Below are 27197 nucleotides of genomic sequence, written 5' to 3' on the forward strand. Positions count from 1 at the left end.
GAGTAGAGCACGGTTATTCTGGTTAACCTACATGCGTTTCATCTCAAAATTTCTCTCTCTCTTTCTCTAGTGCCTTCAACAACAGTGGATGAAGAAGGGAAGCTTCAGCCAGGGAAGACTGACTTCGTCAGGGTTCTCACGAAGATAAGCCCTTTTATCGAAACGTTTACTCCAGGCCCTCTGTTCATCAATTCCGTCTCCATCTTCTTGCGACGTTCTTCTCTCATTCGAATTTAGCATACTTGCTCGATGCACAATCGGGATTGAGCGCGCGTGCAGGTTTCTTAAGTTTGTGTAACTTATTAAAAGCTGTCACTAGGGATTCGTATGCTATCTGCCGTTTTTTTTATGTTGCTGCTGTTGGTGTAATTTGGCACTAAGCCGATACGTGTGGGCCTATAGGTCCAAACAAATATATTGGAAGTATGTAAATGCGAAACCAGCGTAGTCACCAATATTGAAAGAAACGCCGATCTTACAAAGCACAGGGCGACTCAACTGCCTGCAAAAAGTGTATACGGCAGCTTTCAGGAACTGCGCGGAGACGGGGAGCCGGAAAATCCCTTGACGCAGTTCTCAGTTTGTTTGATCCAAGCACCGGACAGATGCTTTCAACTCGGTAATACACCCGAAGACTGAAAATTCCTTTTAAGCTTATATACACCGAGGCGATATTTGACAGCAAGGTCCGTGGCTTGGGAGACACTGAGCCAGCAACAAGAAAACGCGCGCGGAATTATAATTTCTTTTTCAGCCAAAAGGATTCGACAGCAATGCACGGAACTGTTACACATGAGGGCACTGGCATATGGGGCGTCTCTGCCTAGTCCCTGTATATTCGCGCTGAGCCCTGGTCGCCCGTTGCGAGACACCACACCAGAACAGCGCTGTAGCAGCCATCCATCTGTCAGGAACGACCAACGCCAACGTGGCTGAGGTTACGGTGATCTCTCCCCTTTGACTTGTTGACGGAGCAAGCTATGCCCCCACTGTGACGACGTGTGGTCGAGCTGTCATTCAGGAGAACAAAGGATGCAATACATATCGACATGCTGCGACGTGGGCTCTCTTTTTACCTTTTTTTTTTTCTCCTGACAGGTTTTACCAGTCGAAGAGTTGAACAGGCTGCTAAAAAGTAAGCCAAACGTTTAAGTCACGTTTTAACGTGGTTTTATTGGGTCATGCGAAATACATGATATATATATATATAAAAGGAGACGATTTTTAGCAATTTTACAGCGGCAGGGCGGGAACATTGGTTCGAATCGTCCGAGATTTCGACGTTGAAGACGTGCTTAGAAATCATTGAGGCTTTACAAAGTTATGTGCATAAGTGTGTGGAACGCATCATTTGGGCCTGCCGGTGCTTCAATGACGAAAGGAAGGCTCTATACAACCTGCAAGTAAGACGATTTACAAAAGTGTGTGTTAGATTATGTTCCCCGAAAGGTCGGGGTTACTCCATAAGGGGGTCTCACGCCTTTTAATCGCGCATGTAAGCGATACCGAACAAGTATACACACAAACACAAACAGAAACAGGCGGAGCAATTAACAGCCTAGACCTCCAGGCTAACGACATTTAGTAACCTCCTTACCCAACCAATACAACTTCTGAAAGTTTCGTACACAGTCGAATCAAAGGGTTCGCCGCATTATCCTATGTCGAAATAACAAATGCCTTTTAGTGTGTAACGCTTCTTGTCTTAGCTTAGAGGAGTGCTGACGAACATTTTTGAAGTGTTGAAAATCTATCACGCGCTTCTTTCACGTAAAACGAACGACGCTTAGTACGTTCGCTCGTACATGAAACTTGGGTGACATTTAACACTGGAGCCATGTCACAATACCATGCCTGGTGTCATAGACATCCTCACGACATCATGTCACGGCAAAATTTGCTGACATCCTGTAGCAATATCGCTACAGGTACGATGGGGCTGCTTTGTAACAAAATAAACTATGCTATAGGCCCATGTTTTTAGGTCGAACAGTGTGAGTGCTCCTATAAGGTCTGATCATTTTAACGAGGGATAGCGCCAAAATCACGACACATAAAAGAACAGGGACGTACACATAAACGAATAGCGTTTTCTCTGTACGCACGCACTGCTTTATTGTCTTGTCGTTTGTACTATCTCTCGCAGAAATGATTTACCAACTCGTCCAAGCTTCACCATTAGGTCCTGAGGCCTCCTTTTCGTATGGCGTTCATAATACGAATGAATAACGCTCGTTAATACAGAAGAAGGCGCCGCAGTTCAATTCTCAGGGGGAACACCTGGCGAGAAATGTGCGGATTAAGATAGCAAAAAAAGAAAACAAATTGGACGAATAAATTATAAGTAAGCCCGTTGCAGTTTAACCTCAGCACCCTGAAGAGACGTGTAATATAGACGTGTATATAGAGACGTGTAACTCAACAATTAAATTAGTGCTTCCGGCCTCACACAAGCCTAACGCAGGAAGAATACGCAAGTGCCAACTGTTTCACATCGTAACAGTCAACTCTTTTCACTAATGGGTGTTTCAGTACATATGCTACGTGCTCGGCATAAAACGAGTGTCCGCCTCGACATACGGAGCACGTGCTTCGGAAAGCCGCTCGATCCTGCGACACCCCTGTAAGAACGGGTGGGTGCAGGTGTTCCACGGCCCGACACTCGGCTTTTTTCGTGTGTGAACCGCTAAGGAAACGAGCTCTTGGGCCATTCAAACTCCGGTCAAAACACCGCGTGCGCACTAATAACCTTGCTTCCATTGCGGCAGTTTCCTTTGTGGTATTCCGAGCAACAAACATGTGGGTACGCCCATATATATATATATATATATATATATATATATATATATATATATATATATATATATATATATATATATATATATATATATATATATATATATATATATATATATATATATATATAGCCAAATTAAGAATAAGCAAATCAACGATATATATCATCAATATATATATATATATATATATATATATATATATAGCCAAATTAAGAATAAGCAAATCAACACATTCTTTACTTTTAGTTCTTCTTTAGGTCAATTTTATTTAGTTTTAATTATCATTCGTATGTATTCTAGTTTCTCTTCTGTTTTGCAGGTTGTCATGATGTACTCTCTTCTGTTTTGTTTGTTTTCCTCCTTGCTCTTTTACGTCTTTATTTTAAGTGTCGTATCTCTTCTCGTCATGTTGTTTGTTATTTTTTATCTTCCCAATGGTTTCAGGATAGCTCAGTTGCCCACCGAGCGATAGTAATCCACAGGGCATTAAGGTTGCTAAAGTTGTGTGAGTACTGATGCCTAAGTACATTCTAAGGTTGAAGGCAAATAACTTTTTCCACCAATAGAATATTATTGTCGGCAAACGTCCAAACGAGATACAGGTTCATAAGAGGATGGATACTTGAAGGGACCAATAATAATAATAATAATATTTGGGGTTTTACGTGCCAAAACCACTTTCTGATTATGAGGCACGCCGTAGTGGAGGACTCCGGAAATTTTGACCACCTGGGGTTCTTTAACGTGCACCTAAATCTAAGCACACGGGTGTTTTCGCATTTCGCCCCCATCGAAATGCGGCCGCCGTGGCCGGGATTCGATCCCGCGACCTCGTGCTCAGCAGCCCAACACCATAACCACTGAGCAACCACGGCGGGTGAAGGGACCAATAGTGAAAGAACAAGAAATTTCTCGTGCTGAAACCAACGTTTCGACTAGGAGACCTGTCGAAGGGTCTGACAAAGATGTTTCTAAGAAAGGTAAGTTTGGCCAAGGTCCCTTGTCGAAACTGCTGTGACTTAGTTACTGACGCGAGCAAGGCTAACGAAAAAAAAAAAAAACAGTTGGGACAGGAGATAGCGAGAGACTTCAGCTGAGAAATTTTATTCAGAGAATCAAGCAAGGAAGCCGCCGTACGCTCAAATAAGCGCCCAAACAACCGCATAAACGAATGTGCCACATATATGAGAAAGCCAAATGCGCGACGAAGCCGATAAGCGCCCTCAACGAGCCATTATAAGGTTCTTTCTCATATATACAGCATTTATTTAACAGTGATTGCTAGAGAAGGTGCGCTTACGTATTCATCAGTGGCGTTTAAAATGCAAAACGCCTCAAATATTTCTCTAAGTCCCCGCAGAACCATGTGAGCATATGCACGTTATGAAAACACGGGGACCAGTTACATTTTCGGCAGTGGCCAGTCAAGTGGCCAGCGCCTGCTAGAGCGCTTACAGCGGTCCGGTGCTTCCTAAGCCGATCGCTCAGGCATCTGCCTGTTTGTCCTATGTGTAATCTTCCACAAGATAGTGCAATCGTGCAGATAACCCTCACATTGCCGTTAACAAAGCGGGTGGCATGCATCTTGCTGCATGTATCTTTAGTCCCGGCACTGTTTACCAACCTGCACATTCGTGCGAGCTTTCGTGGCGCTGAAAAGACAACACCAACACCGCACTTGTCCGCCACCTTTTTATGCGGTGGGCCAGCCCGTGTATGCATGACACAGCCACGGTCTGCCCACTGGGACGTGCGTTATTAGAGAGCTAGGGGCGACAATAGAGTTTTAGCTTAGGGAACGCAAGTGAGCTTTAGCTTAGGGGACGCAAGCCACTTGCGTCCCCTAAGCTAAAACTCTCTTTTGTACCGAGCGGCAGCCGGGTCAGCTTTAACCTATTTTACGAGGCTCTCAGAGACTGACACCAAGGTGGCTTCGGGATCTCGCTTGTTGCTGAACGCTGCAGGAAACCTGGTGCCCACAGGATTTAACCAGAGTGGCTCTCAGGCATTTAGTAGCTACGCCTCTTTTAACTAACTTCGAATGCGCCGAATGGTAGTCAAGGGCTCCTTGCCCCTAGGAGAGTACATCCAACAAAAGGAACTATCATTTAGAATGATATGAACATCTAAGAATTGTCGGCGACCATCTTCTGGCAGCTCATGAGCGAAAATACACGCAAAGTGCCTCGAACGGCCAGTCGCGCGTCAATTTTGAGCGCATTTGCGGGCTTCTTTCACGCTCGGAAAAACACTTTTATGTAGCACGTATTGATGAACAGAAAGTTGTATCGGGAGTTTCTCATGTCGCTCTACAGTTTTCTCATTGACACTTTTCATGTAATTATAATATTTGAGAAGCCGATTAATTAATCAAGACTAATTATCTAATTACGCGGGATGAGAAAAAACAATTTGAGCATCTCCAAGCGACGGCAAACAACATCATCTTGGTTCGGTCCAGCTACATGGCATTCGCATACTTTTTAACTCTGGCTAAAGTTAGCTGCGGGCACCCTGTATAACGTGTATACAGGATGTTTCACGTAACTGGAACCAAGGATTTCAAAAAAGTGGTTAGCCGCAGCTGAATTAAACCAACGGTATATGGTTTGCCGTCATGTGGCACTAAGAGTATTTCTTTTTCTATTCCGTTTCATCAGTTCATTAACTTAGATCAACTATGGAAAATGTTTAATATTCAGTTTAGGGCCAATTGCATTTGGTTGCACTGTAGAGGGGGTTCAGAAATGAGCGATCCAACTTCTTGTGGCAACGTACATGCTTTGCGGCGATTTTCTTTCGTCGTATAAAAAAATCCCGCGAAATATGAAACAAAACCACGTGATTGCGCTCGTGCGCCATCTCATTGCAGCGCTCTCAACCGTGCGTCGAACCTATCGCTTATCAAAGGCGACGGCGCTTCCTTTCCGTGGGCCACCGCCAAAGATGCTGACGCACTGGGAAGCCGATGCCTAGAGCCGCGACCAGTGGCGTAGCAACAGGGCGGGGGGGGGGGGGGGGGGCGTGGGCCCCGGGTGCAAGCTAGGGGCCAATGGGGGGGAGGGGGAGGGGGTCATATACGTCTGAAGACACCCCTCTTTCCGCCGGCTATACACCCGGGGAGGGGGGGGGGGGTGACAGAAGACCTATGAGCCCCGGGTGCCAGACGACCTAGCTACGCCACTGGCCCCGACCGTTCACTTCGTCACGGTCCGCGCGCACGGATCTTTCGCATGAAGCGCGGTTGAGAGCGCTGCAGTACGACAGCGTATTAGGGTAGTCACATGGCTTCATTTCATATTTTGCGGGCTTTCTTTAAACGCCTGAAAAATATCGCCACGCAGCATGTACGTGGCCACGAAAAATTGGATCGGTCGTTTCTGAATCCCTCCTACACAGCAACGAAACGCACTTGACCCTAAAGTGAATATAAAAACAAATGCGTAATTCATCTTAGTAAATGAACTAATTAAGCGAAATATAATAAAAGAGCTGTAAGCAGCGCCACATGACGGCAAGCCATATGCGCTTGGTTTCATTCAGCTGCGGCTAGCCACTTTTCAAAAATTTTTGCTTCAAGTTACGTCAAACACCCCGTATACCTCAAACACTGTTAACGACTGTTCTTGCTCTTGTATCATATTCTTGCGTGCGCGGGAATCCTGACCGTGCAGCGTTCGCGAGAGTTCGACGTGTAAGGAAACTTCAGGTCGAAATGCAGGTCGACGTGACCCGTATTTGTCGGATCACAAGTAATTGCCTCGCGCGCCCCATGTGGACAGGCGAGTGTATAATAAACTAAGGCGTATAATAAACTAATAAACGCTGCTTGCGGCAGCGTTTCGCTCATATCGAATAAAACTGCGGGTCTTTTTTTTTTTTTCGCTGACATGGATGACGCCGCTGTGGAAGCCGGTGGCTGAAACAATTGCCATCTCTTTCCAAAAGTCACCTTGAATGCATGTGTCGCACAGTGCCATGCGTTGCGTTTCGTGACCTATGGAGAACAATCAATCTTAGACGCGGTTGTCGGGCCGGCTGCACATCAACAAACAAACAACGCACGTTTCGTCAGAACTTTGCCGGCTTTGTTCTCGTGATAACAGACACTTGCCGGGGAAGATGTTACAGCGCTTTAGGCTCCGCGAAGCAAAAGAAGTCAAAGAGAAGCCATTGTTATGTACGGGACGCGCACATATGTGTTCGTGCTGCCTTCTTTGGCGGGACGTATATCTCTTGTTTTTTTAGGAGCCATGATTGGTGCCACTGTCTATGAGCGAAGAGAAAACGGAAACAGAACGACACCTCCTTCCGCGCTCTGCGTTTACGTGTACCCAGAACCACTTACAATAGCTGGCATTGTCCTGTCACCTGACGTGGCTGGACTGGCAGCTGGTGTATGGCGAAGCCGACAAGAGGGCGTCATGAGCATTTTCACTTTGCATACGACACTCTGATGTGGCGCGCTTGCGCATGTTTATGTCGCGGTAAAACGATCGTAGAGCAAACATCATGTGAGATGATCGAAAAAGAAAGTTTTGAAGGAAAGTGTCGCACACCCTGTAAACGCGAAGCACAACGTTCCGGTTATCCAAGTAAGCCAGAAGCTCACCGGGCGCGTTTGATGGCAACATCATTCCCAGACGGGTTATGGGCACCCTGCAATGAAGTATGCCTGTACCTGTCGCGCCACCTAGCAGCGGCGGTGAGCAATTGCGGGTAGGCCCTCACCGTCATTTCACCATTGCTCATGGTGCGCTCAGGCCTGCCTGAAAGCCTGCTTTTCCAATTTTCCAATGGATTCACCGCGGCCTCTTGGCAGCTCCTTCGTGAGAAGTGTGAACAAAAAGAACAATCGCAGATACTGCTGCGTTAAGGATTGTCACAACTGCGAACGGGATGTCTGTATCAAATTGTACCGCTTCCCTTCAAAACCGGGGGAAGCAACTCGGCGGCTGAAGTGGGTCGTCGCGGTTCGTGTCGGTCTTGCAAATTTTTGTTAAACTAAGACGGAAATACAAAAACAAGAAAAAAAGTTAAGAAAGAACCAGCAGTGGCATCCGTAAAAACACACAATAAAGTGCCAACTGCATAAAAACGCGTGAACTGATTCCCACTCTAGTAAATCAATTTAGATAGTGGTTCAGCTCGTCTTGCTCCAAAACAAATGTGCAGTGGTTGTTACATGTCAAGTCTAGCTTCGTAAGCGCCCCGTGCTGGAGCTTTGTATGCGCTGTTTTTCTTCCTGCACCAAGATCAAGACGCGAACGCTGGAACCGAGCTCATTCGTGCCAATATTTTCTCACGTTTGGAACAACAGAACTAAGGTTGGAGTACACTGCAGCACACGTCGAGTAATCGAAAATTAGCAATTCTCTCGTGCACGCTGGTGCATATTTGTTCAGTCTTCACATTGTTTAGTCTCAGCTGATTGCTCTCTATGATGCTTCAGCGGTAATGCCCTCTCACATTCAAGCCCGAACGACAATACCAGAATATGCTCGAGGCACTTTGTCAACGGAGAAAAAAGCACTTACCTGCCAATTCGCCAAAACCTCTACAATAGTAAGGTGCAAGGCGCGCTCAAAGTAATGAAGCGTCAAACGACAGTTGAGACGTCCACCGCCGTGTTTTCTCACTTAAGTGGCATAAAATAATGATTTGTTAACTCACTTTTGAGTTCGATATTGTAAGCATGCTTGCTTTGTTGTGCCAAATACTTCGCGACCTGCTGAGGTTGCTTAGTGGCTATCAGTGGCGTAGCCAGAAATTTCGTTCGTGGGGGGCTCACTTTGAAGCTCGGCCTCCTCTTAATAGAACTAGTCGAGGGAACAATATATATATATATATATATATATATATATATATATATATATATATATATATATATATATATATATATATATATATATATATATATATATGTATATATATATATAATCTGTCATTCAACAACCATGTTTACATTTTCGTACATATGCAACGACCAGGGGAAAAGCTAAATGACGCTTTAATTTGTTAGAATGTATTGCGCAGGCGCAGCTGTCACCGGTTGTGTATTGCGAGTAATTGCTCCGAAATTGTAGCCGCAACAGAGAGCACATATAAAAAGCAGGAGTTCTGCAAAATATACGAGGGTGAGTCAAATGAAAGTGAGCCAATGCGAATATATAACAAACGGGGTACTTTATTTAAAAGTAGTCACCATGAGTATTTAGACACATGTCCTACTATCGAGTCGCGTAATTCCCGTCTCATAAGACTCCTTGGGTTGCTGCCTCAAAAATCTGTAAATGACTACACGTCATCTACCGACACGAATCTGGTTCCCTTGAGCAGTTTTTTTCAAATTTTACCAAATGTGGAAGACGCAAGGCAACAGGTCTGGACTGCATGAGGGATGTTGCAGCATTTCCCACTTTAACTTTGCCAGTTTTGTATTAACCACACCAGCGACGTGGGAAAGGGCAACGTCGTGAAGGAAGATGTTCCCAATGCTCAATTTTCCACGTCGTTTGTTCTTGATTGCGACACGCAGCCGATCCGACCTTTCACAATATCTGAAACGATTTAGAGTCTCTCCAGGTTTAGAAAATTCGATCAATAATGGCCCCTAACGATCTAAAAAGAAGTCAACACTTTTCCGGCAGAAATGACGGCCTTTGTTTTCCTTGGGAGTGGTGAATTCAAATGTTTACACTGTAAGCTTTGCCGTAGTGTTTCAGGCTAGTAGTAGCGGCACCATGAGTCATTCCCGGTCACAATTGCAGACAAAAAGTCGTCACCCTCATCTGGGGTTCTTTGACCTGCACTTAAATCTAAGTACACGGGTGTTTTCGCCTCCATCAAAATGCAGCCGCTGTAAGCGGGATTCGATCCCGCGACCCCGTGCTCAGCAGCCCAACACCATAGCCACTGAGCGACCACGGCCTTTTCAATTGTGTTGAGGGTGATTGCACGGTGGCTTTGGCCCAGGCATGGATCGTCTTTGTGACTTTCATGCCCTTCTTTGAACAGTTTGCTACAACGCTTCACAGTGGCCAATGAAACGCAATCTTCCACGCATACGGCAGCCCTACGGCGAATAATTTCTTTTTGGGAAATATCTTAATTTGTCAAAAACCTCACGACACAGAGCTGTTCAACTTTTGGAGGGTCCATTATGTCACGCAATCAGGTTCAACCCAGTGTATGAGAGCATTAAATAACATTTAACCTCACCTCAGCATGTCACTTGTAAATGAGATGCGTATGTGCTACGCGCATGCCTCGAAAATAAGGAACCGAACCATTATTGCGCGGCGCGGGCTGTCTCACTTTCATTTGACTCGCCTTCGTACATTAGAAATGCGAAGATACAATGGAATATACAATTGTGAAGATACAGCTTGATACAGGGCAAAAAATTGTCACTGGAAACAAAGTTCACTGCGCATATACACAAAACCTCGCAACAAGATGTTTAAATATACGTATAAGTTTCCAATAAATCTAAGTACCTAAGAAAAAGCCACTATATATAATGCATCAAACAAGGCAAATAAACAGGTTGCGCAACCACAGATACACAGATCACAGCACCCCCCCCCCCTCCCTCCACTCCCAAAATGTATCGCGTGCGACGGAAGGCGGCGCGCTTTCTCCCCGCTTTTCTCCCTTGCGCACACAAGACTGAGCCACGATCGTCGGCTCAACCCCTCCCCCTCCCCTCCCCACGCTTTCACTCGCACATAGAGCATGCGGTCACGATGTTATCGCCCTTGACCTTTATTTATACGGAACATGAGGGCAACGGCAGGAATGCGCCTGGAGTCTTCATATAGCTGCTATCGCAATAATATAATAGTATCCGGCAACTGAAGCGTCTCGTGGCCCATTACTTTCCGCAAAAGAAGTAACAAAATCGAACTTTCACCATGCGACAATTCGCTGCGCCACAACAATGTCTTCTTTTTTTTTTTTTCTTTTGTGGGGCGGGAGGCGGCGAAATAGAATAACGCAAACGAAAGCATGTTGGCTACAATCGAATGCCTACTTTGGGCACCTAGTGTGGCTACCGAAGGAATATCGAAGAAAACGTGTGACGCCTGGTCCACAGAAAACCATACGCATACTGCTCGGTATCCTACACCGGCGAGACAAAATTTTCCGGAGAGGTTGCGCTCAAGCGAATGCGTTGCAATCCGTCGAATCCCCGCAGTGCTGGCGGCGAGCGACTATGCATTGTTTCTTTTTCTCGTCTGCTAGCCAGAAAGCGTCGAAAACTCTGCCATGTGAAAATGCAGTCGGCCAAAGAAAAACGAACGCGCATCCATGTGCGCCGCGCGGTTGTCGATGCAGCACGAGAAAAACGCATGCGCTCTGGTTAGATAGGCAGCCCATCGGCTGTGAGAACAAAAAAAAAAAAAAAGATAAAGAGGCTCAATGCATCCTCGCGAATAAAAGTCTAGGTAGAAAAATAAATAAAAATTAGTTACAATGGTGGCTTTAGTGTCTTGACATGGATGCTTTGGCGCAGGTGAAAAAAACATGTTCATATTCTTTTCTGTGGCCTGATGGAACAAATGAACCGCCACAACGCTTTGTCTCGTCGGACCTCGCTGCGTGCTTTGTCAACTTGTCTGATAATATGTTGAATTGGCTTGTCTCGTTGTATGGCCCGATGTACGACTTTGGAAAAGTCGATGCACCTTTGGCGTCAAATGTTTACAGCAGCATTAAACCCACAAAGTTCCGGAATTCAAAGTCTAAAGCACGACTTTGGAAATGTCAATGCACCTTTCGCATCAAAATGTTATGAGAACCTTATACCCACAAAGGTTCAGAATTGAAATCCAAGCGCTCCGTAGATACTGCGGCCTCCGCGAGATGCCGAGACGAGCCCGCTCGCCATCATAACGCCCTTGAAATTTTGTGCTCAGTGGGGCTCCTTGCGTTACAATGTGCGAGTCCCGATGCATGGGCGTTTCCGCGAAATCTAGCCAGATTTCTCAATGTTTGCGCTAAAATGTCTTTTCGAGCGTGAATTAAGGACATTCTAGACAAAATCGAGCATGATTTCCGGCGCCGGGAGGTGTTTTCGTCGGCGGCGCATGAGAGCACGAAAAAATTTCGGGGGGGGCTGAAGCCCCATAAGCCCCCCCCCCCCTGGCTACGCCCCTGGTGGCTATGGTGTTGGGCTGCTAAGCACGAGGCCGCGGTATTAAATCCCGGCCACGGCGGCCGAATTTCGATGGGGTCGAAATACCAAAACACCCGTGTAATTAGATTTAGGTCCACGTTAAAGAACCCCAGGTGGTCCAAATTATTCCGGAGTCCCCCGCCACGGCATGCCACCTAATCAGATCGCGATATTTGCACCTAAAACACCATAATTTAAGCACCTCGCTGTGATGCCCATGTTGTTTACTTCTTTGACACGATATACATGGTTGTAGTCATAAATTTGACGTCCTTCCTCAAGCGTCGGTAGTCCAAAATGGGCCTCGATGTTTTCGATTGCCTTAAAACCGCAATTCAGAAGAACGTCCGACAGGTTTCAAACGAGCCCCGCAAAAGCACGCCTCTGTAGCAGTGGCCGCCTCGTTGTTTCGCGCAACTGACACGGTGGCGCTGATGGCTGAGCTGATCGCTGCGCCGCCTAGCCATTGTAGGGAGCCCATACAAGATACGGGGAGTTTATCCGGCAGCCTACTGCAGAGAGGCGTGCATGAAAATCAGCGCTCTTGCTCCTTCGATACATTTATTCGCTAATGACTTACGGATATGTGAAGAATAACGGGGCCTATGTTTTATTAACTTCAATTCCTTTCTTTCGCAAGAGTTTACAATGCATAGTGGCTTGAATTGAAGGAAAACCAAAACTACCAAGAAGGTATGTCTCCTTTCAATTTACAGAGGTGCGTGCCACTGATGAGGAAAGGCTTTCGTCATTTTGGTGGAGAGCTGCGTGTCTTCCAGAGTCTATAATGGCCCACGAGAGTCTGAAGATGGTTTGTTGCAGTCCAGCAAGTCGAAGGAAGGCATTATTGTTGACGGAGTGTAGTAAAGTGTCATTTTGGCTGTGCAACCGTATGTTTATTGTGTAGAAGGCTACCATCGGAGGTGCTTAGTGCATCCATCAAAATTCATTGAAAGAATAAGCATAACTATTCCCTCACGTCAATGCCGAGACACAGACGAAATTTCGTATAAACGGTAATCGTCGTCGGTTATTCAAGTCTGCTTGTGTATTTCTAAATTGGTTGTTGTTCGTGCCTCAGCATGAAAGGATGCCACATGGATACAGTTAAGATTGAAAGACAAGTGAGCTGCGTTACAACGATTGTACAAGGGCGTGGTGAACAAACCAACTCAATCTCTGACTGGGTTGCCAGAGAGTAGGTATTTACCCCCGATTTTATCGTTCGCTTCCTGCTTTACACTCGACAGCATATATGTGGTCGATAGCCATGTAGCAGAACAACGTCTACAGCTGGGACCTCAGTGGTTTTCCACGAAGTTTTTCTTTCGCAGCAGGCGGCTGTTAACCACAAGGGTCTCCGTGTAATTATATGCACACGTATGTATGCACTTAGAAGTCATGAAATGACACGCTGGTTGTCAAAGTACTTCATCCACACATGTCAGCCCGGTGGCCAGCCATTTGCACTCCTTTCCAGACAAGCTCGCGCTCACAGCAGACAGCAGGTCCCCGAGAATAGCCGTCACTGCAGAAACACAAGAGAGTGAGCGAGGGGAAGTGGATGTCTGGAAAGAGAACACGCTTGACGAGTTTCGCCGTGCGCGTTAGGTGCGGACGAGCTCGTGCATACAGCCTCGTGACACGGACGAGGACCCTCCTCACTTATCGGCGCAAAATGAGAAGCAGATAACGCGTGGCACGAGCCTGTATATATGTGGCAAGCGCGAGCTTGCCCCCTTTCGACGTGAAGGCACGACACGCCTCGCGGTATGATGCGCCGCCTGGTGTGCGCCGGGAAACGACGACGACTTTCGAGCTTCGCCACTCCGCGGGTGGGGAGCAGGCGCTCTTTATGAACGAGTCGTTAGCGGCGGAACATCGGAAGCGATACGGTCATCGCGGAGGAAGCGGGTGGCCAGACACGTTCGCCCTCCCACTGTTCATCTTTTCTCTTCATACTCCACAGCGTCTCTATATACGCTGCGCGAAACAGCTTCATCTGCGGTTTCGTCTTCTGCTGATCCGTCTGTTCCTCTCCCAGAAGGCGGTCGCTCTTGCCGGTCTTGCGGCCGCGGTTCCCATGAGCCCGCATACCCCCCCCCCCCCCCCCCCCCCTCCTGCGTGAAATGTTCCAGCGCGTTCCGTCCGCAGCTAATCGCCCAATGGTCATCAGGTTTCGGTGCTATTAGCCCGGGCCCTCGCGACGACTGTATCTTTCAGACGCGGGAGAATGCCCGAGACGCGGTATTCTGTATTATTTTTTTCTGTCTTTTTCTTTTCATTTATCGATGAACTATGTCGAATGGCGGGTCTGGGCCTCTGGACCCTTTCATACTCTCGCCCTTTGGTGTCAGGGTCGTCGCGGCAGTTGATGAGTGGTGAGGCCAAACGGTGTTCCGGCCAGCTTGCGCTAATCGGCGTTTAGATTGACGGGCGGGTGCAGAGAGCATTATGTGCGCTCCATCATGCGCGTTACTGCGCCGCCTTTGGCGCATTAACCTTTGTCGACCGGATGTCTGCCGTTATGTGGGACACTATCGCGCGGCATAATGGTATGAGGGAATATCATGAACACAAACGGAATCGGCGAGCTCATGCCACATGCAGTGTGAGTACAGCGTGGACGTGTTTGTATACTCATGCATGCTATTTGTAAGCTTACGCACAGTGAACAGACAGAGGTGAAAGTGCTTACACGTAATGTAACGCGTAGCACCTGCTGAAAGTGATTTGATGAAAACGATGAAAGGAAGAGTGTGAATTCCGTGCACATTACAGATACCGTACATGGCGTACGTACGTAGCTGACAGATTTAAGAGAAGCTTCTCAAAATGCACGAGATCGCGCTTGCCTAATTGCGGTTCATTACTATAGCGAGCAAAAAATAACTAGGGCCTAATTCACGAAGCACTTCATTCGTAAGTGCTGTTTGACACTAACCGGTCCCCTTCGCTAACGATATATATATATATATATATATATATATATATATATATATATATATATCTCCAGCATCAGGAATGGCTCACGTTTGCTCTCACAAACAATTCTAGCCTAAGAAATTTTAAACGGGAGTGGCTTTCTTTTCCTATTTTACCCCCCTTTGGTCTATGCGACTTCGGATACAATGACTGCGCAAAAAAAAAGTAAGAAAAATTCATAAGCCATTCCATTCTGTGAAGGTGGATGACAAGCGAAGCTATTTAGCATACGACACAGAGGCGACAGAAAATTTTGAACAAAGGTACGAACCCATTTATTGTCTTGATCGGTGGTCAAGGCAAGTCTCCGAAGACAATTCTCCGAAGTCCGCGACGCTAAGATTTTGAAGTACGAGACTCTGCGTGAACACCTCGCACAACGGTATCAACGAGTGTCCGTCGACGCCATCACCGTTGCTGCCGGAGGCTCCTGGGATTCGAAGAATGACACCATCATGCGCAAACTTTGCAGACGATTGTATCTTACGCTCTTCAAAAAGCCGGTCGTGAGGGAAGTTATCTCCGCTACCGTGAGATATGCCATCACCACGTGGCACACCATGAGCCCTATGGATACAATAACTCGACCTGTTCTAACCCAACCACTTGCGCTATCTCTCTCAAAATCCCATCAATTTAAATGCCAAAGACATCCTTGCTCATCAGCGCGGAGTGCCCGCCGCCTCACCCACAACTTAGCGGGGAAGAGGCTGCCGATTAGTGCAAAATACAGACTGGAGTATTCCCCCATCCAACATTGCTAAACGCCATGTGTCCCACCCGCTATACAGGCCAACTGCCCTTGTTGCGGTGACATACCCACCATATACCCACCATACCCACCATATACCCACATACCCACCATACACATACATACATACCCACCATATACACGTAACCTGGGAGTGCTCTAAGCGCCCTCATAGGCCATATAGGAATGACACAACGGAGCAGTGGGAGGCACATTTCACCCGCTCCGACTTGGCAGGAGAAAAGTGCTTAATTAGCCAGGTCAGGCAGGCGGACCACCTGGAGTGCTTTATGTGCACCCATTGCACTGTACACGAGCATTTTTGCATTCTGCAACCATCGGAGTGCGGCGGGGATCGATCCCGCGACGTCATAATAATAATAATAATAATAATAATAATAATAATAATAATAATAATAATAATAATAATAATAATAATAATAATAATAATAATAGACTGTATAGTACTGTCATTAGAGTTGTCATGCGCTCGTGTCGAATGTAACTAAAGGTAACCCGTGTCAAACGGAAGACTCTCTCAAAAAGAGAGACAGAGAGAGAGAGAAAAAAAAACGAAAGGAAAAAGAAAGGAAAAAGGAATAAGAAGAAAGAGAGGAAGAAAAAAAAGAAAGAAAAGGAGGATAAAAAAAAAACAAGAAAAAGATTGCTTCCGCGAAAACGGGCACTCGTACAGTGCGAGGTGGCCCGCGCGTCAGATATACGCACCTTTCTCGCTACTCGCTTTGGCGGCAATCGCCCCCGCCAGGTGGCAGGCGCATTCGCAGCTGCCCTGACTGGTCGACCGAAGAATGGAGCGGAGGAAACGATTCCGCGGCGTCCACATTATTGTATACAGAGTGCGCCTATATATGCATACACGCACGTACGTACGCACTCGGCAGCCCAGAGTGTGCGTTTGCATCGCAGAGCAGGAAAGCAGCAGTCTCGAGCCACCGATGGTGTAACCAAAGCCTCGCACACTGCCGCAGTGCGGTCGCCGCATACGCGCGTTCTGTACAATGGTCGTTCTCGCGTATCCGACTGGCTGCCATTCTGCGCTCGACGGAATAGCGTATATACGTGCATGCAGCATTTCAGTGTGCAATAGCTTGTTGCGAAGGGTAGCACATTCAAGTACGCATACATTATATTCTGACTTAGTATACGCATGAGTCGAGTTGGAGATGTCACTGGTTTCAGTAAAGTGAAAGCATCAGCCCGAGAGACAGAGAGTAAGAGGAGGGGGAAGGCAAGGAGGTTAACCAGATGAGAGAGAGAGAGAGAGAGCTCTTTATTTGAAAAACAGAGAATTTCACCGGCGCGTATATAACCGCTGGCATGCTACTCTGTATAAGGATGGGGAATGGGAATAAAAGATTCCAGAAAGGAGTGGGAGAAGAAAAGGATAAAAGTAAATATGAAATGTCCGAGTGAACCTGATACTAATATTTACAGGGGACATGGCGGTTAAATTTAGGCTTTTGTATAGGGAGGATGCAATTTTTAAAGCTTTCCTATTTGACCAATTTCTGTCAGGTATTTGAACAATAAATCCAAAACCCGTCGCTGTTTTGAAGGGCCGGGCATTGGACCTAATATTCTCGGTAACGTTAACGGTTCATGGCAAATCATGTCCATTTGGTGCTCAAAAAATTGTCTCTCGTCGCGGTAGGCGGGGCATTCTAGTGATATGTGCTCAATTGTCTCTAAGTTGCGACAGTTATCACAGTATGGGTTAGTGGTAAGTCCTATGCGGTACAGATAATTGTTCGTGTATGCCACGTTCAGTCGAAGACAATGGTACAATGTCTCTAAGTGTCGAGGAAGTGGTCGTGGAATTTTCGGTCTCATTTCTGGGTCAATGTAACGTAGGAAGTTATCTTGGTGAAGCGGCAGATTCAAGATGCGGTCTTTTTCTTGATAGGCATATTTTTTGCCATGTTTGAAGCGTCGGCTTTTGTAAAATATGTTCTTTGGAACTTGCGGTATTGGAGTCCATTTCTGGCAGCTTCGCCCGCTCTTTCATTTCCCGAAATGCCGGCATGGCCAGGTATCCACTGGGACTTTATGTAATGCCCAGCAATCTTATCCCTATGAGAGTTTTCGGTTTGTTACCTTGGATGCGCTGTGGTAAATAATGGCTGGAAAGAAGGAAGAGAGAGGGAGACATAAAAAAAGATGAAGAAAGAAGTTGTGCAGTAACAATCGACAACAACTGTCAATGTAAGCGAATAGCCGAACGCCTACATTAACTTTAAACTTATAGCTTTCTGTATAAAGAAAGAAAGCTATTCGCATTAGTAATAGAACGATGGTGCTTGAAGGTGTATATTTGTTAGGTACTCTTTGTTGTTTCATTGCGCTATTCCGTATAGAGAAAAGAGCCGTTAACCCGTACATCCGTATACTCGCGGACAAATTTTTTCTGGCACTGAAGGGAAAGCTATACGGGCGCGTCGCTGCTGCACATGTGTTAAGGCGCCAAGTAGTCCGCCAGCGTTTGACAGAGCGTTTGGTTGTGGGGAACAGACGCTGAATCCTCGCAGCTTCACGTGCGACGGTCTCGCGTTTGCCCAGACGCGGAAGGGAAAAGCCGCAAAATAAGTAAACTTTCACATTCAGTGGTGTGTTTGATCTTATTTAAATGTTAATAAGAAGGCGTTTATGTTTTCTCTTCCCCAGTTTAAAGGGACACTAAAGTGAAACAATAAATCAGTTGAGACTAATAAAGCATTCTTTGAGAACCGGACAGGCAGTCATTTCAAAATAATAGCTTCATTATTAGATGAAAAAATGAAGGCCGAAGTATCAGTATTTGAATTTCGCGCTGAAACCGCTACGCCGGTACGTCAGTGTGACGTCAGGGATTCCAAAGTATGTTTTCGCATTTGGGCCGCATTGGCTGTGTATAGGTTCCCGAAACTTGCCATGTTTAATATTTGGTTCTTTTAGAACACGATGTAGTCAATCTGTACAGTTACATAATTAAGTAGGCCCTAGAAGATGCCATCGAAATCCATGGCGTCAAAGCGACCAGGTGCGGGAACTTCCAAGGAGGCCTCGCAACCCGTCTTTCGTTCTTGCGCTTTTTATGATTTACCAAGCGTCTTGTCGGGGTAAGAGTGGTGTTTTTGGTATCTTAAGGTAATTTATTGATGCTGAAAAAATTATATTTCTCTTTAGTGCGCCTTTAAACTAACGTGGATGAAAACACGAACTCTTTTCAGAAGCGCTCTTACTTGTGCGCACTTTGCCTCCGCAGCTTTCTCTTCATTGCCACAGAAAGTTGTCCGCGAGTATAGTGGTGCCGGAGAGCTTTCCTGTAGCCGCCACGGGAAGAGAGGGCAGCGGCAGTAGAGAAGGGTTGTCTTTCCCTAGAGCTCCACCCCCGCATCTAAACCTTCGGACGCTCCGAAGCTCTTGCGCGACAGCAATAGATGATGTTACCAAGGCATGTCGACAGCGTAGCCGAGTTCTTACTTTCACGTTGTCGCCCACTGTGTATTTTCACAACATCCGCACCGGCCCTGGATGTTTAATGAAATTTCACGAAATATTTATTTTACTATTGCAAGTGCCGTGTTGGTGAGAAAGATGCGTTGAGATCGAAGTTTTGTCGTAATATGACATACTTGCTGTCGCATCCCGCAACTCGGCTGCGCGAGAGCATACGCATTTTGCATCGGCGCCTTTGTATCGGCGGCGAAAAGACAGCTAACTGTTCGCCTACGACCAACCGACCGAATTATTATTATTATTATTATTATTATTATTATTATTATTATTATTATTATTATTATTATTATTATTACATCGCGGAATCGATCTCGGCTACACTCCGATGGTTGTAGAAGGCAAAAATGTTCGTGTACCGTGCAATGGCTGCGCATAAAGCACTCCAGGTGGTCCAAATTATACCGGAGCGCGCTACCCCACCCCCCAGTCTATGGCGTGCGTCATAATCGGATCGTGTTTTTATCGCGTAACACACCATAATTTAATTCGTTACGTAACCATCACGTAGTCCCGTCCCGCCCCGTCCCGACCGACCGACCAACCGACCGACCGACCGACCGACCGACCGACCGACCGACCGACCGACCGACCGACCGACCGACCGACCGACCGACCGACCGACCGACCGACCGACCGACCGACCGACCGACCGACCGACCGACCGACCGACCGACCGACCGACCGACCGACCGACATTGCAACTGACGGAAGGTTGAAATACACTGCTGCCTATAACTATCGTAAAACGCTGTCACGCTTCTGCTCTTGGTTTGTTCACACTACTTTTCTTTGACCTTGTAAATGCCATCGGTAGACAGTAAGAATGAAGAAGCGTCAAAATGGCTTCTTCGAGTAAAAAGCAATACACTGAAATACGGCATTACAGTGTACAAAAAAATAATATAGTTAGAAGGTTCCGCATTTTACGTCAATGAATGTGTCAGAGCATCGGCCTACTGTCAGTAGAGACGCATCTTCACAGCAGAAAGTGCGGCACTATGACATTCACATTAACTATAAGCAGCGCTTCACTCCGCCCTTCTCCCTTTCCCTTTCGCTTCCACCACCACCACCACCACCACCACCAATTGAGCTACCGCGGCGCTGTTCCCCCATCCACTTCCTTAGGTATTTATGTGTACTAGTAGAACCCTGGGAGTGTTAGCCAGTGCCACCACTCACAACCTTCATCCACTTTAATTTCCATTAATTTATCGTTTCTTTATTTCATTTATTAAGCACAAGTAATTTCCCCTATGTTGTCCTTGGTGTCAGTGTGTGTTGGCGTCGTATGGTATGACTATATATATATATATATATATATATATATATATATATATATATATATATATATATATATATATATATATATATATATATATACAGATTTATGGCTTCCCGGTGGGCCCCCTCCTGAACGGATCCAGTCGCTCAACGGAAGTGCATGCAAACCTGATGTACCAAACTTGTAAAAATGTGTGGTTACCCAACGCAGGGCATAGCCAACGAGACGCTTTTCTGATTAACATAGTGCCTTTTCTATTCCTTTTCTCTATCTCTTCCTTTCTCACCCTCGGTTTGTATTCGCTCTTACGTGTGTGTGTGTTATAGCATTCAAATCGACATGGAATCTTTTCTAATAAGATTGCACTTCGGCCTAAAATTAAAATTTAGAAAACGTGCATGCCTTTGCATCTGTCTATCTGCGGACGGGTGGAGGCCAGTAAAAGTGATTCGCGCGTTTGGGACCAAGGCTTAAAAAAAAAGAAAAGAAAACTAAACAAAAAGAAATAAAAAGCGCAGCAAGGAAAAAAAGGGAAGAATGTGTGTGTGGGGGGGGGGGGGGCGTTAAAGAGGAGCAGAGGATTTAGAATCGGGAGAGGTTACATTCATTCCCCTCTCGAGATCGCCGATTGTCTATCGAACCGAAGTCCACAGAAAAGAAATCGGAAGAACGACATACCAGAAAGCACGAACGAAAAAAAAAAGGAAGATAAAGGAAGCCAATACGAAATGATGACCGAGTCGATACTGCGTGGGCGTTGGCGTGCAAACACCGCAGGGTTGGCGGCTTGACAATCTACGCATTGTGGCCCCACTCCGTCCGCACCTCTCCCGTGGTCAAATAGCGGAAGGAATACGCGGTGCCTGCAAGCTTGCACAGCTCGCGGGGTGGCTTTTGTTTGCCTTCGCGCGGATAAAAGAAAAGAGTGTACACACAGTGAGGAACGACAAGACAGAAAGGAAAGAGAGGGGAGATATTTAACATTGCGTGAAAGCACGCACGGTTTCCCCACCCTCGCAGGAGAGGCGGGTGTGTGGCTTGTTACAACGGCGTCGGCTATTGTGGACGTTGTGTGAATGAAGGACGGGCCTTTTGTTTAGCGATCTGGTGGCGGCGAAAATTTAGGGGTTGCGAATCATCATCACCTGCCGTTGACGTGCATCAAAGTGGCTATAGCAACGGCCTCGCAGTTTGTAACGCATTCAAAATGTACTCAGATTGTCTAACAATTGTTTTCTCTTTCTTTCTCTATAGGCTGAATGACGATCGTGTATAGTTGTCCTTCCGTCGGATATCTTTTTTTTTATGGAAAGTGGACCACATTTACATGTGACTCTCTAAGCCAGTGCATCGATCGTCAACACGCAGCGTTATTGACGAAGACAAACTGCGTTCCAGTTTTGAGAATTCTCCTCTGTCTCGATAATGTTGAAAAGGCATCGTAGCATTAATGACACTCTATATGAGTATCATACCTCAATGCCCGATTTCGTGTCTTTATGCTTCTTCGACTGTCTATGTACGTAGCTTTCAACTTCAACTCATTCAAAATTCTTTTTCTCTCCGCTTTGTAAATTTCAGTAATATACCATTTGCACGTTGCCCTTGGGGCTTTGTCTCTGCTGTAAAATATAAACAATACAAAAGCAAACTTTTCTGAAAGGAGACAAGATACGTTATAGCACTGATGTCTATCCGATACGGAAAACGCATGACCCTGCGGTGCTCATTTGAGAAGATATGTTGACACCGGAGCTTATCGCCAAATGAAAAGGTAGAGTCGCGTAGGTAGCTCTTTGTAATAAGAATAACTGACGTGGGAGGAAGTCGGAGAAAAAGAATTCAGGCTGCGAGTCCGCCCCTTGTTCAAAGTATAGGAGGAGGTTTTGTAGACAGTTAGAGTGAAGAATGCCCTTATAGCGGGTGTCGCTAAAGTTGGGCGCCAGGCAAAACGGGGCAATCTTGGCGCAGCATAACCTGAAGCCGTTCTTCTAACAAGAAGTCCAGCGTAGCTAGTTTAATGAAGAAAATTATTCCACCTTTAAATTCCGTACCCGCCTTTCTTTCTTGCGGTTTGTAGCGGCCAGACTATCTTTCACGGAAGCATCGCATTTCTTATCTTCAACTGTGCCAGCTGTCTGAGCGCGTTTAGATGGGAGAGAACGCCAACAAAATTTTCGGCGCAACAGTTTCATTCGAAGCACGCCTCGACGAGGTAGCGCCAGCCAAGTGGCACGCGTGCATCCCACAGCGCGCCGCTGGCCGTCGATCGTTTGCGAGCGCTACGGCTGCTGCGGCGCGTGCCGGCGAGCGCCGAGCGCGCGCCGCGCTTTTTTTTTTTTTCTTCTCCTCCTTTCTTGCCGGTTCTCCTTCTTATATTTGCTCCCTCTCCTGAAAAACCCAATGGCATTGTGTGGCGGCGCCTTCAATCCCGCCCTTTGAGCCACTCGACATGATTGGCCCTGCCGACCCTGTGACGTCAGGCGCGACCGGCTCCCGACGGCTGAACAGGCCAATAACAAAGCGACGCTCCAAGAGAATCAATCTGCGCGCGCGGTGCGTGCGGTGGGAGAGAGAGCGGCGCGAATCTCGCCGGATTCCGCGTTTGTTTTCGCCGCCGTCGGTGACGCGCAGCTTTCCTTCTTTATTGTTTCTTTTTTCTCCCGCCCTTTTCATTGCTCCTCGTACGCGGGGATCCCTGGCTTGTTTCGTCGGTGGCTGCAGGAGCAGCCGGCGGCGTCGGCGGCGGCGGTGGTAGTGGCACGAGCGTCGCGCGCGTCGTGGGGTGCCTTCCTCTTCCCCACCACCCTTTCTGCTTTCTCACCCTGCTGCTTTGGCTTTGGAGTGACGCCGCGATGTCGACTAGTCGCACACGTCGTCCGCTGCCTCCGCTCCGTAGACGCTGCACAGACGCCGGTCGCGTGCCGGTCTGCTCTTGACTCAGTGAGCGGTTCTCCTCCCGCCAGCGGCTCGCCGAGCCCACCTGCGCAGCGCGCGTGCACGGCCAGGCAGAAGCCGAGGCCTCTTAGAACTGCTCGCGCCAAGACATTTCTGAAAGACAGACAGAGACACACCAGCCCAGTTCTGGCATGAAAGTCAGCATCACCTGTCCACCGGCTACGATGACGACAGTGACTCAACTGCGATTCAACGCCCCTTCGGCTTGACGTAGCAGCGGAGCCACCTGTCGAGGCAACCCACACACCGCTCGCCGCGGCCTCGATCCAAGGACTACGAGGCTGGGGCGTTCCTGCTCCGAGAACGTTGTGTGTGTTGGCAATTTGCTCCCGTGTGTGCGCGGATCCCGCTTCGCGGGAGCCCCCCGTGCAAGGCGTCAAGATTGCGTCCTACCCTGCATCCGTCGTGTCGGCCGCGTTCCCGTTCGCGGGCTTCGACTATCGCTTTCCGTACGGAGCTCTGCCCCCGCCGGCGACGCCGAGGGATTCCGGCGCACCGCACGGCATCCCGTTGTCCCTTTTGGACCGTGGCCCCCTCGGCGACCTGGGCGCGCGGTCGTCTATCCCGCCGACCTCCGTCGGAGGAGGTCCCTCGCCGCTCCGTCCAGCGCCGCTCACGTCGGCACCTTCTTCGTCGTCGTCCTCTTCGTCGTCCGCCGACTCGCACGTCAAGCGTCCCATGAACGCCTTCATGGTGTGGTCGCGTGCCCAGCGACGCAAGATCGCGCTGGAGAACCCCAAGATGCACAACTCTGAGATCTCCAAGCGGCTGGGCACCGAGTGGAAGCACCTGTCCGAGTCCGACAAGCGGCCCTTCATCGAGGAGGCCAAGCGACTCAGGGCACTGCACATGAAGGAGCACCCGGACTATAAGTACAAGCCGCGCCGGAAGCCTAAGAGCATGCTGAAGAAGGACGCACACCACCACCGCTTTCCCTTTGCCCTGCCGTACATCCCGGGTCCAGGAGACTACCTCGGCCTGGCCGCGGGCCTGCCGCGCTCTCTCTTCTCACCGCATCCGCGGATCGCCATTCCGTTTCCGCAGCATCCGGCCGCCATGGCCTCGCTGCAGCAGCATCAGCAGCCGTCGCCAGCTCCGTCACCGTCGCAGGCGCGGTCCACCTCTCCGAGGTCCTGCCACACGGAAGAGAACAACAACAGGCCGTCATCGTGCGATGACGTCGTCATCGGCTCCGGTGGCCGCAAGCTGAGTTCTCCGTCCTCGCTGTTGGCGACCGCCTCCTCGTCGTCGCCCCCCGCATCTTCGGCGTCTACAACCCCGACGTCGGACCCCGCGGCGCCCCCCGCGTTCAAGGCGTTCCTGCCGCCCTCGTACGCGTCGCCGTACGTCCCAACGACGTCGTCAGCCGCCGTAGCCGCTGCCGCAGCGTCGTTCTACTCGGCAGCTGGACTGTCATACCTGATGCCGTGCGGCTGCGGCTCGCCGTACGCCGGAGGCGCGGCCGACCCCAACTGTCGGCAACACCTGGGGCCCGCGCCGCCAGTTCCGCCCGTGTCGACGTCGTCTTCGCTGTTCGCGTTCAATCCGTTCCTCAAGTCGGTCGAGTCCGGTCTGCCTCCGGGCTACGCGGGACACGCGGCCATGGCTGCGGCGGCTGCCGCCGCGGCTGCAGCGGGCTCTCTGCTCGACGATCCGCAGTCCATGTCTCCGTCGGCGGCCGCCCACCTGCTCGGCCTCTACTCGTCACTGGCCAGGCCCAAACCGCACGACGCCCGGCTTGAGGTAGGCGCTTCTTCTCTCAAGCCCTTGTGAGCTGCGCGCGTATACGCTTGGAATTGTCGCGCTGCTTCTCTGAAAACGCGGACGGGAGCGTGACTGTGAACACACTCAGCCGTTTGTGAACAAGCGTCGAGATTTATTAATTGCATGTGCTGAGATCACTGTCTGCGACTAAGCTAACGTGGAGACGAAGCGTGTGCATTTAAGCCATCGATCACGGCGCTGACACGTGGACGCAGATTTCGAAAACAGCCCTGTTTGGTTAGTTCTACGAATTAGTCGTAACTCGTAAAGGACGAAGTGCAGTTTCATTCGCTCTGCAGTCAACACAGACGCCGCTGTGGAAGGTGACTATCATCACATAGGTGCCTGCCAGATTAGCGGACAGCACTGGCATGTGATTTCTATTAATCGGAGCAAAGAGTGAATGGCCTGCATTGGATGTACTATCTGTTATGGTTGACTCAGTATCTATAGCCGTGAGATATAGCTGCGATAGGTCACAGAGACATGAGGGACTGTGTATGCATATAGAGATGTCTGTCCATAGGCATTGCCACCATTGGGATAGGACCGCGCTTTTTACACATGACGCGGGCGAAGTTTAGGACTTTTCATTATTGTTGCCAACTTTAGTAATTCACACTGTATTGCCACTTGATGACACTCTTCGTAAAGGGGAGGCTTTCGTTTTCTGTATGCTTTAAAAGCTTCAGTCACCGGAGCTATAACGAAGGCTTGCGTCATACACCGAGCACTCTGTTCTTATATAGAAGTCCTACAATTTAGACTTCGTGTCCCCTCCCCCCTCCTTACCAAGAGTGTTTCGATGCATGAACATTATACACTTCATACTTGTACGAAACATATGTACAAACATCCTGGTGCGAAGTTTTCTTTCCTTTCGTTATCACCTGACCTCGTTATCAGTGTTACCGTACAGCAGACCAAGTCGATTGGTAATACCATGTAATATATTGAAAGTTTTGTGGAAGAAGGAAGGTATTCATATTTATTGCAAATTCGCATGGTACTCACCGCGAGTGCTTTTTGTATTCACAAGCAATACGAGATTGGAAGTAAATAAGAGAAGCAAGACATACAAAGACATAGATGGACTCGTCTTTACATGAATGGTAGGCCTCAAATGCTCAGCGCTTTCAGAACTAGTTCCTTAAACACCCTGTCACCTCGGCACCTTTAATCATTTCTGAGTCAGTGCCAATTGTACAAGCTCATAAACACGCGTCGTCAACTGCGAGGGGTAATCACGAACGTTATCAAAATATGTTATCACAGTACTAAGATACCAAACTGGGACTGAGAATCAGGCTTGTAACACATCTGATAACGTTAAAATGAATGAAGGTACTCTATAGAAGCACGACGGTTACTCGGTGCTTTACATGCATGACCGGACATTTTTGAAACTACAGCTTAGTGCTTCGGAAGGTTCTAACGATCCTTAGTGCACAGTTGTATCAAGTCAAGTGCCTCAGTGACCATTGATCACGAGCCTAATTTTGCCTTGATGTGATCGCTTTCGAAAAAAGGCAATTGAGGCCGAGCTCAATGATGATTAATTAATTCATTGATTTACTTTAACGTCCCAAACTAACGCTGAGGATATACGAGATATTTGAGTGCTCCAGATTAATTTAGACCACTTGGTGTTTGTTTTTTTACCATGCTGTTAATCGAAGTATATTTGCACTTCACTGCGAATAACAGACATGAGACAAAGGACCGCGGATCTTGGCCGTTAGTTCTTTCAATCGCGCTCCAATTGTTTTAGGCAGGACCCTTTAAAAACTAACACAAACACAAAGACACGCGCTGCACGAAACGATGAGACGACGACAGCGAAGGCGCGACACACGACTACGGCTCGCGGTCGATGACGATGGCACGATGGCCACAACGGTGCAGACGGCGGCACGATAACGACACGCCGCTGACTGACATCTAGGACGGACGTCACTT

General features: G+C 47.9%; 2 protein-coding genes across 4 annotated transcripts in view; one reads left to right on the forward strand and one right to left on the reverse strand.

The window, feature by feature from the left end:
* Positions 1 to 27197, reverse strand: part of LOC135914339 (progranulin-like) — a 538683-nt gene that overhangs the window by 62580 nt on the left and 448906 nt on the right. The gene's annotated exons all lie outside the window — the stretch shown is intronic.
* The window catches only part of LOC135914318 (transcription factor SOX-1-like), a 60255-nt gene that overhangs the window by 30318 nt on the left and 2740 nt on the right, over positions 1 to 27197 (forward strand). The window contains exon 2 of the mRNA XM_065447122.2: positions 23652 to 25217. Within this exon, the coding sequence (XP_065303194.2) occupies positions 23652 to 25217 (1566 nt within the window). The remainder of the gene's footprint in view (positions 1 to 23651; positions 25218 to 27197) is intronic.

The sequence above is a fragment of the Dermacentor albipictus genome, chromosome 1 (genome assembly GCF_038994185.2).
Source record: "Dermacentor albipictus isolate Rhodes 1998 colony chromosome 1, USDA_Dalb.pri_finalv2, whole genome shotgun sequence".
NCBI lineage: Eukaryota > Metazoa > Arthropoda > Arachnida > Ixodida > Ixodidae > Dermacentor > Dermacentor albipictus.